The 14,435-nt window shown below is 38.4% G+C and overlaps 1 protein-coding gene across 1 annotated transcript in view; it reads right to left on the minus strand.

The window, feature by feature from the left end:
- LOC126088520 (ran-binding protein 9) overlaps positions 1 to 13,316 on the minus strand; it is a 250,843-nt gene extending 237,527 nt beyond the window's left edge. Inside the window, exon 1 of the mRNA XM_049906675.1 lies at positions 13,103 to 13,316. Coding sequence (XP_049762632.1) covers positions 13,103 to 13,295 — 193 coding nt within the window. The 5' untranslated portion in view covers positions 13,296 to 13,316. The remainder of the gene's footprint in view (positions 1 to 13,102) is intronic.
- Positions 13,317 to 14,435: the final 1,119 nt, after the last annotated feature.

The raw sequence follows: 14,435 nt of genomic DNA on the forward strand, positions 1-14,435 counted from the left end.
TGCACGATCCGTTACAGTCATGCAGATAAGATGCCTGTCATCTCGACTGCTAGTGATACGAGACCGTTGGGATCCAGCACGGCGTTCGGTATTACCCTCCTGAACCCACCGATTCCATATTCTGCTAACAGTCATTGGATCTCGACCAACGCGAACAGCAATATCGCGAAACGATAAACCGCAATCGCGATAGGCTACAATCCGACCTTTAACAAAGTCGGAAACGTGATGGTACGCATTTCTCCTCCTTACACGAGGCATCACAACAACGTTTCACCAGGCAACGCCGGTCAACTGCTGTTTGTGTATGAGAAATCGGTTGGAAACGTTCCTCATGTCAGCACGTTGTAGGTGTCGCCACCGGCGCCAACCTTGTATGAATGCTCTGAAAAGCTAATCATTTGCATATCACAGCATCTTCTTCCTGTCGGTTAAATTTCTCGTCTGTAGCAAGTCATCTTCGTGGTGTAGCAATTGTAATGGCCAGCAGTGTAAAAAAAGCGCAGTTTATTAATAATATTATTGGGTTTATATTTATGTATCTTCAGGAACAAATAATGTTGAAGTTTTCAAATGTTTGGTCGATGCTTTTCCTGTTCTTTCAGTTCCCAGCAGAGTGATGAATTTAGCATACGACTTTTGTCAAAAGAGACACTACGAGCTTTGCTTTGATGATACGTGTACTTACTAGTAACAAACTTACTGTTAGAAACGTTGGTACTGACAAGTAATACGGCGTGCACAAAGTGCAACGGGGAGACCCAGATACGATATCATAAGAAGATCGTGAGTGGTAGAAATTCTCGAGAGCGTTACTAAATTGAAATGTGAATGGGCTGGCCACATAGCGAGGCAAGATCTAAAAACATGGATCAGTGATGCTGGAACACGGTACTACCTGATGGCACAGAGCTTAAAAGGAGTAGGAGAATATGAAAGAGACATTCATTAAGCGCGGGATGAACTGTGGATGACGAAGAAAGAAGTCGAACCAGGGCATCTGCCGTCAGCCGCCATGCACCTGCGCCGCTGCCGCATAGCCCTGGCGCGTTTCCCGGGCACGACAGCCTGTCTGCGGATCGCGGAGGACAACCTGGCGGAGAGAAGCGAAACGCGGCCCGCGCCGAAGTTGGCACCTGGCGCCACCACAGAACCGTCCTTCAGCGCGAACCGCGTCAATGCCAGTGCAACACCCCGACTGCGCAGTACTCAGCCTCAACGCACATCACTTCGCGTCCTTCGCCTTGACGCGCGCGCACACGCCATGTCTACGGCTTATCGGCGACTTCTTTCTTCTTCACCCACAGTTCATCCCCCGCTGAAATGAATGCCTCTTCCGTATTCTCCTACTCCTTTTAAGTTCTGTGCCATCAGGTACCACCGTGTTCCAGCATCACTGATCCATGTTTTTAGATCTTGCCTCGCTATGTGGCCAGCCCATTCACATTTCAATTTAGTAACGCTCTCGACAATTTCTATCACTCACGATCTTCTTATGATATCGTTTCTGGGTTGTCTTCCCGTTGCACTTTGTGCACGCTGTATTGACACTTACCGGTCAGTACCAACGTTTCTAACAGTTTGTTACTGACTCAAAAATGGTTCAAATGGCTCTGAGCACTATGGGACTCAACATCTTAGGTCATAAGTCCCCTAGAACTTAGAACTACTTAAACCTAACTAACCTAAGGACATCACCTACACCCATGCCCGAGGCAGGATTCGAACCTGCGACCGTAGCAGTCCCGCGGTTCCGGACTGCAGCGCCAGAACCGCTAGACCACCGCGGCCGGCATGTTACTGGCATGTACACGTATTTTACATTTTCTGTTTCGAATTCACTGGTCAGGGTCAGTTGAAACTTCCTTAACGTTGTCCAATTCAAAACTATTCTTTAAGTAATTTCTGCCTTTTGGCTTTCTTTAATTAAATTTCACGATCAAAGTAGAGACGACATAAGTAGTTTCACTAAGGATGGACTTAAAACTACGAAGAAGCATAGGACGCTCGGAAGAGAAATTAAGTGGACAAAGCATTCCTTCGCGCCTTGACACGCGCGGTATCCCACGTCCTTACACTTTCACTAAAGGCTTTTCACCCACTCCTCCGCCAAAGAGCTGTAATGAAATAACGGGGTCATGTCTGGTATCTACACATGCTCCGGAAGCTTTTACAATCCGACCAAGCGATGTGTGTACGTCCAATGATGGCAACAGTACTGCTTGTTGTGTTTAGATAGGATAAAACGGCTACATTGTGTTATCACTGGCAAATAAAAAATAGAACAGTACGTATAACCTTTTTGCAGAATGAGCATCTTTGATATTGCAGCCGAATGTGCGTTATTTTGGAACTACAAGGCAGATTAAAATTCTGTACAGGACTCAAACGTGGCCTTTCAAGGCCAATACTCTTAACAATATCAGCTACCCAAATATGTCTTATTATAGTACTATTGCTCTCGCCGCTTTTTTCAGAAATCCGAGATTGACTGACTGCTATACTTCGATCTATTCCAAATCGATTGCTTCAGATGAAAACTACAATCTAAAATTGTACATAATAAAAATGGGTTCTGGTGCAACAGACACTTTCGCCCGCTACATAATACTGTCTGAAATTATCCCTCTTTTCCACATAGATCGTTTTATGTGTTTTCTGTTTAAGAAAACATCTTCAACTTTAGAAACATGAATTGGAAGTCAGAAGCAGCACTTACACCCAGCTGAATACATGTTAAAAATGATGGCGGCTCCACGAACTAATCGTGCGAAACCTGATTTGAGAGCACAACCCATGTTAATTTTGACATTTTTTTAGAAAAATCTTTTTCAGCAATTGGTGTATTTCTGTCTAAGCACGAGGTCAAAATACTAAGTTTCTGCTATCTAGTTTTACTTAATAGACGATGTTTTAATTACTACAAATTAATTAAAACACGAATAAAAATGCACCGACAGCTCTTCTACTACCTTGCGAAGACAAAACCCAATTTCAATTTCGGCAACTTCCGACCAAACGGAATCGTTTGATATGCATTACAATGGCATTTTTTATTTTTATTTTGGCATTTTTCCAAGTGATTTTTGTTTTCGTACCAAAAGCCCTTCTACTCCCAATTGGTATATTACAAACATGATTTACATGCTATCAGAACTGGCAATTTGTAAGGGACTTGTAATGGCATTTAGATGCACTGAATTATCCATAAAATTAGCCACCAACTTAACTGAAAATGACATGAAACTTAATGTGATTCATAAGCCACGATCAGTTCTGACGTAGGACTTGCTTCATGCCATTGGAATTACATTACAATCCATCAGAATGAAAGAAGCTTGCTCAGCTGAAGGAGGGAAGTTCTGTGGACTGTTTCGGGGAGTGTCTATTTAGTGAGGGCAGCGATTCTTTTTCCCCTCCAGTTTTAATACATATGTTAAGCATACTTGTATGCAAGGTCCTAGATGTCTGTTTTGTGCTGAACAATGAACTAACAAACATTACTCAAAGTTACTGTTTATTATTTATCAAGTTAAAAACATCTCCATCAAAAAATGGAGCCGAGGAAATGTAATCCTGGACAACCAACGCCTATGTGGAAAGTACAGTCTATCCTCAGGAGTTGTGGATTTGCGAATCTGCTGATGGGAGTTTGCTTTTTTTAAACCAAATGAAGGAACATATGTAGAGATCTCTCAAACTCATAGCTTCAATTCCTTAAGTATCATCATCATACCTTCCAAATTTCACAGAAGCTCACTTGCATACCTTGTGGGACTAGCACTCTAGGAAGAATGAGTATAGCAAAGAAATAGCTTAGTGACAACTGTTTTGTGGAGTGTGTTCTGCTCTGAAACAGTCTCGATAAGGCCAGAGGATTAACCTTGAAGGAATATTTCAGGTTTTCTGCAAGTCACATTACTCTTCTCTCAACAGAAAATGCTGAGAACCAAAGACTGTCACAGGGCATATTCACTTCGCTTACATCATATGTTCAACGCCTTTATATGATTCACACATTTCTACTGGTCGAGCTTTATACACCACTACAGTGGGAATATCCTACTACCGCTGGATCAGAGTTGACTGTTAGCACCTAAACAGAGATCCCTACTAATCTACAATTACCCGCATCACCTAACTTTACACTTGGTGCGGTGTCTGATGAGAGTGACTGTATATGGGAAATGCATTTACGGTCACTTCCACCAGCCACTGCGCGTAGTGTCAACTTAGTCTGCGCGAGTAGAATGTTCACTCGAGTCCAAAAAAATTCCATCTTTACAGGAACTGTCACTTCCACTGAAACTGCAGCAATTTTTCCACTCTCCTTTGATCTACTCATAGTCTGGTCTCCCGCCTGGCCATTGTGGCAATATCAACAATACGACTTGATGTGTATGGGAAGTGATCCTACTTTTCTTGGAGGATGGTTCGACCAAAATTCATATAAATGACCCCACTCTGAACAACATTTCACTGCATCACCTGACACTACTAGAGATGTGCTGGCTGCTAAACGTCGACGACAAAACCAAGGCTTGAAGAAAGATGTGGCATAAAACAAGTTACTATGTAGTTACCCGTTTCTCTGTCATCAACAATGATGGAAACAAGCATAACAGACTCTGCGATGAGACTTCATGATCAAGTAACTGGTTCCCAACTTCATCTTCCCTTCCAGAGGACGCTGTCATAATAGTATGGGTACGAACTTGAAAATAAGAACAGGATCTTAAACTCCCGACAGCTTAAGTGATTAAAATGTGACCTGCCTTGTTTGTGCTGTTCTGGCCAGGAACCTCTTAATACTCTTGACCAGAGAAAATGACTAAGTAAAGCCACAAGTGTAATGTAGGTGAAGGAAACCTGTTTTCTCTGAGCTCTGTCTCTCCACTCGTTAACGAGAAAATGCGTATTGCCAACGTGCCTCCAACAGTCATCTGAAGCTACCAATTACTATGTCCCGAGAAGTATGCAACATAACTGGAAAGAATCGAACGGGCTGTGTGGCTGCTAGAAACAGTTGCTGGCTTTTTTTCTGAATTTGTTAATTACCTACCATGCGTTACATGTTTAACTCATCATCTGATTACATAGTATAAACTGACAAATGCAACATTTTACGTTACGAATTATATGGAAACACAAAAGATGGATTGTTACAGATTTTACACGTATGTAACAAATTTTACAGAGACACAAATTTTTAATAAAGGTCAGTTTTAAACGAACAATATTCATGTCCAAAGCAGTTTTTTTAAATACAGAAATACGTCCCATTTTAGATACAAATTGATGAAACTTTGGTGCAGGAGTCAAATACTGTCATTATTAATAAGCAGAAAAACTGGTATGCTACCAGTTATTCTACATATTAGTAATTCTGTATGTTAGTAATGACAACTTTTATCTAAAATAATATGTATTTCTGTGTCAAAAAGAGTTTTGTACTTTAATATTGCTAGTTTAGAACTGATATTTATTAAAAGTTTGTGTCTCTGTAAAATTTGTTACATACATGTAAAATCTGTAACATACCATCTGTTACATGTGTGTTTATAACGGGTCATCAGATGATGGGTTAAAACTGAAACACATCATGAATAAATTAAGAGAAAACCGACAGTTTTTTAAGCAACTACATGGCTTTTTTAAATTCTTTCCAATAATTATATTCATAGTGGTTGCTTGCCTCTACAAGGACTTTCAGTCTGATTCACAACTGCGCGTTGCCCGCCTTTTTTTTGAGCCAACAGGGAGGGTGAATTGACTCAATACAGTACGCAACCGCCTCCACACGTTTAATTTAGCCCATAGACGTCCACTGTGAACAGTCCATCCTAGAGATGGGTGATTACACACACAGTCAATTAATTGGCCTTTTCGATTATTTAACTGAATTTATTAATCATACTGAGTGAGTATATCCCAATAATCAATCATTCAAGTAATGATTTTGTTATGCCTATTTTTGGCCCATAATGATACTTTTAAAGATTCATCACATCTCAGTAGATGGTCCACCCATGTGTATCCTCTATGTTCGATTACCTTCATGAGACAAGGCTTACCTTTTACAATGCAATGCTGACCCAATCATTAAATGTGTCACTGAAGGGACAATAGAAGGGAACAATACAAGAGGCAAACCACAAGTAGAATACATCAACAGATCATGACGGATACCAGCTGCACTACCTATACCTCTCTCAAGAGGAAGGCCAAAGACAGAAATAAATAGTGAACTACTGCTAACCAACCTGATGGTGTAACTCCAGGGAGAGGTTTTGAGCTGGTAAGTAACCTACAGATGGATGTCAGCCATCTTGTATCCCAATGAGGGTAATTTGAGAGCTGTGTGGTATAGGGACAGGACCCTCTAATCAATTATCTGCCTTACAGTCAACATTTCGGCAGTGGGCTTGTCTCTCAAGATGAAAATGCTTGAGAATACCGTGCCCAGCCCACACCTTCCCAGAAGAGGTTGGTGCACCTCATCACTGCCTTCCTCCAGAAGGCACAAGGACTGAAGGAAAGGCCTGTGGTAACGCCTGACAATCTCACTGAACACACTTGGAACCAACTGAAGCTTTTGCTGTATTTTTGCAGAGAGTGTCCTCATACATTTGACAATCTCGTGATGGTCATCCTCGATTGATATGTTTGACCATCTTGCGGAGTAAGATGAGGAGGATCCAAGTATGTCACAATGCGTGATGTGGACAAACACAATACCAAATGCTACCGAACAGCAAATTTTTTATTACACAAATGTGCAAAGCAGTGCATTTTGGAACAAACTATTTACTTTTTGATTGGTTAATATTTATTCAAAAATAAAGTAATATTTTAGTTTCATGAGGCTTATTCTTCAATCCCTGTTCACCTTGAAACTAGAAGTACACACATTCACAGGTATGGAGATGGTGAAAAACTCATATAGAGCAGCTTCAATGTGACAGTGGGATCTAAACTGAAAACTGCTGTTACATTTGAGGTCTAGTGAAGATACTGTTGCGGCAATAGTACATAGGCACTTTGCAGACCTGCCAAAATTACATTTCTATGATTTAAATTACTAAACACTAAGAAAGAAATCTCACTGGTTAATATATTGAAAGATACACACATTTTTCCCCTAAGAAACATGTGGTTCACTGCTGGGGTTAGAAACTCTCATTGAGCCCTTGAACAGAACCATCTTCCCTTTGCTGCACCAATTGCAATTAATTCTCTCTGCATCCTTAGCAATTATACAATCACCCTAAGAAAAATAGTTATTTACCTACTAACATCACCTTGTAATTCATGCGTACATGTTTAACAAACCATTCTGAAAACAATGGCAACAGGTATTTGCAACTTCCTATATTCCAGCAATTTTCAATAAAAGCTGAATTTAAATTAGACCCGGTTCTACAATCAATGAAATGACAGGAATGATAGGCATTGAGTGAGGTTGCTAGCCTTATTCATGCTCCCCAGCTTTCAGTAACCTCATACAAACCTTTTTTGTTTTTCTGAAAACCTTCATTTTACAAGTTTCAAGCCCTCGTTTTACAAGTTTACTCTCTTAGATCTCAAAGAAATGGGATATTTAAGTCGCCAAATAAATTTTATGGATTAATGGTGTTTCCTGGACTGCCTCGATAATTCCAAATGTGTCGGGAAAACTGGCTACTTCTTTGCTGCTATTGCAGTTTTTTGCATCACTTTTGGTTGCACACCAATCCCAATTCCACTTCTTTAAAGTTAGTACCGTCATTAGACTTGTTTATTTACAGTGTTACACTTACACAATCGTGATTTCAGCTTCAAAGTGCCATTATCAAGTGATTCCATAAGAATCAAGTGATTCCCATAAGAGAGTAGCAACATGACAAATCTTAGTACCAAAATAATAAAAAGTACTCTATACTGTGCATTTTGACTATGATCTTCAGAAGAAAGATGTAACCAATTACATTTGTTTTTAGTAGCAGTATGATTTACTTGAGGCAAGAGTAACTCAAGAACATCCCATTCGCAGTCCAATCTGTCTATCCAGGTTTAGATTTTCTGTGGTTTTGCAACATGGATCAAGATAAATCTACAGATGGTACCTCTGATAAAGACACAGCTAATTTCATTCTCTATCCTTGTCCAACACTTGTTTGTGCTTCATCTCTACCTCACTGCTGAGGGGGCAATTCCGATTTCCCTTTCTTTTTCCAAGAACGTTCATTCTCCAGTAATAACACAAGAATTCTGAAGAGGTGTAAATTAAATTTTGCAACCTGATACTTTAATATTAACTGCTGAATTTCTTTCATAAGATATTATTGTTATGTTTTGTGGTGCATAATGTGCCACAAAAATTAGTAGTCCCTAATTTCTTAATATTCAAACGGCACATTTGGTGACAAACGACCCTTTTCATATCACACATTTTTTTAGTGCAAATTTTACTGTCTGATATACCTTCTTACTGAGAACATTAGGCTGAGTCCAGACAGAAGTACTACTGTGTTTATATTTCAAGTTGCTTCAAAGAAAACTCTATTCATGTTTTTCCCACTACAAAAATTATGACTTACAAATATAGATTTACGCTCAAGACACCGTAAAACTAAAAACAGATATGGAAATGTAGTGCCCTTTATTTAACAATGAGAATCTTTCTTAACTTTTTAGGTTGGTCCTTTGTACATATAGCAAGCTATGATGCTGTGCAGTTATGCTGAATAACAGCAGTCAATATTTGCATTAAATGGCTCTGAGCACTAAGGAACTTAACTACTGAGGTCATCAGTCCCCTATAACTTAGAACTACTTAAACCTAACTAACCTAAGGACATCACACACATCCATGCCTGAGGCAGGATTCGAACCTGCGACCTTAGCAGTCGCGTGGTCCCGGACTGAAGTGCCTAGAACCGCTCAGGCACAGCGGTCGGCTGATTTACATTACCTTTGAAAGTTTTGTCTGATTATATCCATACTGGTGTATGTTCAAGGTATTGCATTGAAAACAGAGTGAGCTTACACAATAGATCTGTCTCTGACAGTGTTAGGCCTGATTACACTGGAAGTTATCTTAAAATCTTTAACAAAATCTAGTACCATGCTCTGACTTTATAAAAGTTTTCAGTACACTGTCAAAGTTTTATAAAATGTCTTTAATAAAAAGTATTAGACAAAGATCTCTTACAATATAAAACAGACCTTGTACATTATCTACAATACAGGTAGCTCTGTTTACAATATACCAGTGACAACTGAACACTGTCAAGAGTGATGCTATTATCAAATAAACACAGATCATATTGATAGTTACTTACAAATCAGTCAATCCACATGCAAACATTCCACTCAATCTGCCATACAGAACTGTACATTTCCACATCACAATCTGAATTTTTTTTGGAGCTACATATTCAATTTTAGGATACTATAGAGGGCATTCAATGTAGTTTGCATTTTGTAATATATGTACCAGTGAGGGAACAGCCTCAACCTTTCTGAACATAGTTATTACTTCTAAATTACTGAATGTTTATTCCATTCCACACATGTCTTGTGAGCACCAAAGAAACCACACAAAATATTTTGTGACTTTTCTAGGGAAATAGCTAGCAACATTGTAATGTAGTATACATATATTTAGTTTTATATCACAGTAAAAGGGGAAGATTTAAATCACAGTTCACAACATTAACAGACTACCATTTTGTTCAACAATACGAAATCTGTTACTTCACTCAACATAGATCTGCATCTTTCTGTACTGCCGTAAGTTGTTTTAAGAAAACTTTTTACTTCATAAGTCAATGTAAATGACATATGCAGACAATGCCTTCAGGGATGTAACATCTCTCAGTTATTCCAGGCTATGGTGAGAACCACTATGTACTTCTACTATAAAACATAAAATTTTGTTTCTTGCCAGCACATCACAAAAACAGAAGATATTGGTGGGAAGTACTTAATGACTGTAGTACACCATGAAGCACTGTACGAAAACATTTCAATATGAACTGACTATCTGTGACAAACAATTTGCCCTTAACAATACTGTCTTAAAACACACAGAAGAAACCTAATCTGGAAATGCCTGCATTCAAGCCCCTCATTTTTCAGCAAGAAAAATAAGATGACTCAGCACACAATACTCTGGCTACACAAATGAATTTATGGTTTCAATTAAATACCTGTTGCCTGCCTCCAAATTCCTCAACTTTTATTGACCAAGTGATGAAAAATGCACAGCAGGAAAAATGAAGTCCAGCTGCCAACATATGCATATACTGTTTTATCACTTTTCACGAGGTGGCATGAAGCATGGAAAGATTTAATGCTATATTTAACCGGTATCTTTAGACTCAGACTTTTCATCGCAGCTATATCAGGACATCTGCATTTTGATTGTGCAGATTCACATGTGATTCATATTATGAAGTACACAACTCTATTACTCACGAATTATCAATGACTTTTCTTACATTGAAAATCAGTAAACGTCGATCAGCCAGTTGTCATTTTACAGATTCATATTCCCATCTTCTGATCTAATTGTTTAATGCAAGTTACTGGTGAAGTGTAAAACTGATGATAATCCATCAGTCATTATACACCTAACTTTCATTATACAAATAACGCTTCTGCTTCAAACTCATCTTTCACTCTTTTTTTTTTAATAAAGAATATTGTGTTAAATATTATGCACACGTAGACATTGGGACATGCTACAGAAAAATCTCTTGTCATAATAAGGCGGGTCTCTGGCTACACTACAGACGCGAGTCTCTGACCACACAAAGACTTCAGGGTGAAGGACACTTTCAGATGCCCATATATAATTTCTTATCCATAGTACCACTGTACCACCACGTGCACTATCCGCAAGACGCCACACCAGACTGCCCTAAAGCTACCTTCTGCTTTTTGATGTGTACTGTCGACACAGAAGGTCAGAGCTACAAAGCTGAAATTATAATATTCACTAAGACATCTATAAACACTGCCTATTCACTAACTTCTCCTGAAAACAGATTTTACTATCCCAATTTCTCCTATACCTTATGTTCCTCAGTTATTTTCTACTTCTGTTTCATTCGACTTTAAAAGCAATTTAAAATGATCACTTTATTCTAAGGAAACTCTTACCATCCTCCCTAGTGCAGCTCTTCAAACATTTAATTTGCTTCAGCTCCATATCTGCCTTCAACTTTGTTTTCAAAAATCAAAATGTTGCAACCAGATTCCATATGTCCTATCATAAACAGTAGTGTTACACTATCAGAATTTCTGGTTAAGGGAGAATATTGTGATCATATATAAACTATGTTTTTCCAAAAATATTAAGTGATTATGTTCTCTAAATACATGAAATGTTTTTCACTTGCTCATCTTCCCACACAAACAGTAAGCACTTGACACTTAAGTTAAAATAAAACCATATGAAATTGACAACTAGTATGAAGGTGACTAGTTCCTAATGTCAAATTTCCAGTAACCATTAAAAACTTTGTTTCAGATAAAGCACAGTTTACACAGAGTCAAAAAGATTTTTTGATGGGCAACTCCTACTATCCCATAGATGAATATCTTTAACAGAGACAGTTAAGCCAGCTTAAGTAAAAATATTTTAGATTTCAGTTTTGACAACACTTGGTCACAACAGTCGAGATTAGGTATTTTGTGTATGATAAATCTATTAATAGTGCATAACAGTGTTTCATTCTGACAGCAAGTTAATTCTGTAAATATTAGCTGTCCCAGTTTACTGCATTGTATTAACCTATTTCGACTATCTCCTGACAAATGATCAGGGTAGTAAGTAATATATTCAAATGTTTTATGTAATACTTTCTCACACGTTCCACACCCACGAGAATAATTTTTTGGGTCTATGGAACAAAAACTGAATAATCTAATTTAAATCTGGAGAATATTTGTGAAACAAAATAGCAACAAACTGACGATCCTACAATTGGCACTGCGGTATGAGTTGTCATATATTATGGGAAACAATTTCGTAACACGGGCGTTACCGAATCTAATCAAAATGGAATACACAAATAAAAGAACACTGTAATACGTTTACGTGTTACTCAAGCCGTAGGTCTACGGATCCTCAAGTAAACGTTATGTTTTGTTGTGGAAGCCATTCGTGTTTTAAGCAATAATAGTTCGTGACAAAATCATCCTTATTAGCAAAATGTTGACTGAAAAGTTAGTGTGCGTTCGACTTCGCTTTCACTCACTCGTGAGCGCCTGCAGTGTGCCCTCATGGAATGACGCTGAAATTAAATTTAAATAACAAAGACAAGTAACCCTTTTTCTTAGATGACATAGCGAATTTCAACGAAAAATACTAAGTATATACTTCCCAACTCATGCTACAAATAGTCGCTTGTATTGCTATAAAGGTTAATGCATATTAATCTGGGAGTCTTGCTACGTGCTTTTCAAAATCCGCTTATTCCATACGACAAATTAATTAAGCTTACAATGGAAATAGTAAAATCCGAGTTTACATATTAGAACACATTGATAAAAAAATAACAATGGCAACGACATGATAGCCTTGTTACAGTAAGCCTACACTATCTATTCTTAACAGCTGAATGTAATGGTAAGCTATCTGTAACTGGGAAAAAAATTTTGCACTATTAGTAAACCTGAAAAATCAGTATTTTTGACGACGCTCTCGATTTTTCTCTCGTTTACTGAACACACACACGTACTAAAATTTCGAAAGTACATGAACATATTTCCATTTTGACAGACGACATTAAACCTTGTATAGCGATTCTGTGCTAACTATTGGCTTCTTTCACTTCGGTTTTCCACACGCACATATTAGTTTTCAGAAACGAACTGCGTCATTACGAAAAGCGATCAGCTGATTTCTTTGTTTAGAGACCTTGGTCACTGCTATGGTCGATGACATTCACTAACAGAAGCCTCTGGCATCGTACGCAAGATGGCTTGGAAAACAGGTCAATGAATATTATGATGCTGACACATTGAAATGTATTCCTGAAACCGAACAAACCAACGCAACCAAAAGTAGTTAGCATAACCTAACCAAAACTCTTCTTGCAGCTGGACTTACCTTTATAATGCACTCTCAAGTTATTTTGAGACAATCCAATATAGTTATATTTATCTTTTGGACTCCATGACCTCGGTAACGGCGTCTCCTCTTCATTAACCATAGGATACAGGCACTTAATACGATCAACGAGTGAATTTTGCGTTCCTGATTGAGGATCCATCATACTCCGTCCATTGCCGACGGCGGCCATTTTTATTTTCGATATCCGTAGCCAAAGACTCTTAGCCAAGGCGCAAACGTCACTACACGAGTTCTTCTTGTGGCCACGAGATGCCGTTGTCCAGTTACCATGGATACAGACGCTATCTCTGCAATGCCTGCATTTGTTTCCTGACAGCAGTGTTAAGTATTGTGACTTGTGAGAAGGAAGTGCCGCGAAGATACAGAAACTAGAGATTAGAAGGAGTAAATCTAAAGCTAAAACAGAAACATAACAAACTGCATGATGGCATCTCGTGCTGTTGTTCTTCTACATTAAAAATAGTTGTTAAATTGACAACAGCAGAAAGGCAGCAGCTTTAAGTGACTCACCAGCTTCATACTTTTAAAAGTGTAAAATCTAGTACAAGGGCGTGACTGACAAATAACATATACTATCTCTATTTAACGATTGTTTATGTAAGACTCTACAATACAAAAGATTTATGTACCTAATGCAGATGCAACACAATTGCAAGTGGAACTGTTACCCTTTGCAGATAATTGTACCTTGGTATATCAACTCCGGTAGATAGGTTTCAGGTATTGCCTCAAATCATGAGAACAGAAACATTCTAAATTTTGCATGGATTGATTTGATAGACCATAAATGTTGGATTCACAATCAAACTCCTCTTTGGGTTAAAGGTAACTCAAGATCTACATCATCTTAAAAGTTGCCTCAAGTGGAAATACATAATATGCAGACCTCATAGTGATGTAAATTCCATTTTAAGTACTTTCATTCTGAATGATTCTGCAGAAATCATCTACAGATGACACGAGATTTTGGGCCATTGGCAGTCCTTCCATCGAATTAGTATAATAACTATTCTTTCTTCCATACTGATGGCATACTGCATGTTTTACCACAAAAACAATTACAGATACCATTTTTTTCCAGAGCCAAAATTTGTACATCTTTCTCTCACATTACGACGATGTTAGCAGCATTGACATACTTCATTTTCTTGCTCTGATTAGGTCTGTACACTAAGACAGTGAGATGAGGTACATCATTGGATGTTTGTTTCTGTTTCAATGTTTTCTTCTCCTTGTTGCTGTAGCATTCATCAATTATGTTGTCTTCAGCCTGAAGACTGGTTTGATAAAACTCTCCATGCTGCTGTAT

The sequence above is a fragment of the Schistocerca cancellata genome, chromosome 6 (assembly GCF_023864275.1).
Source record: "Schistocerca cancellata isolate TAMUIC-IGC-003103 chromosome 6, iqSchCanc2.1, whole genome shotgun sequence".
Lineage (NCBI taxonomy): Eukaryota > Metazoa > Arthropoda > Insecta > Orthoptera > Acrididae > Schistocerca > Schistocerca cancellata.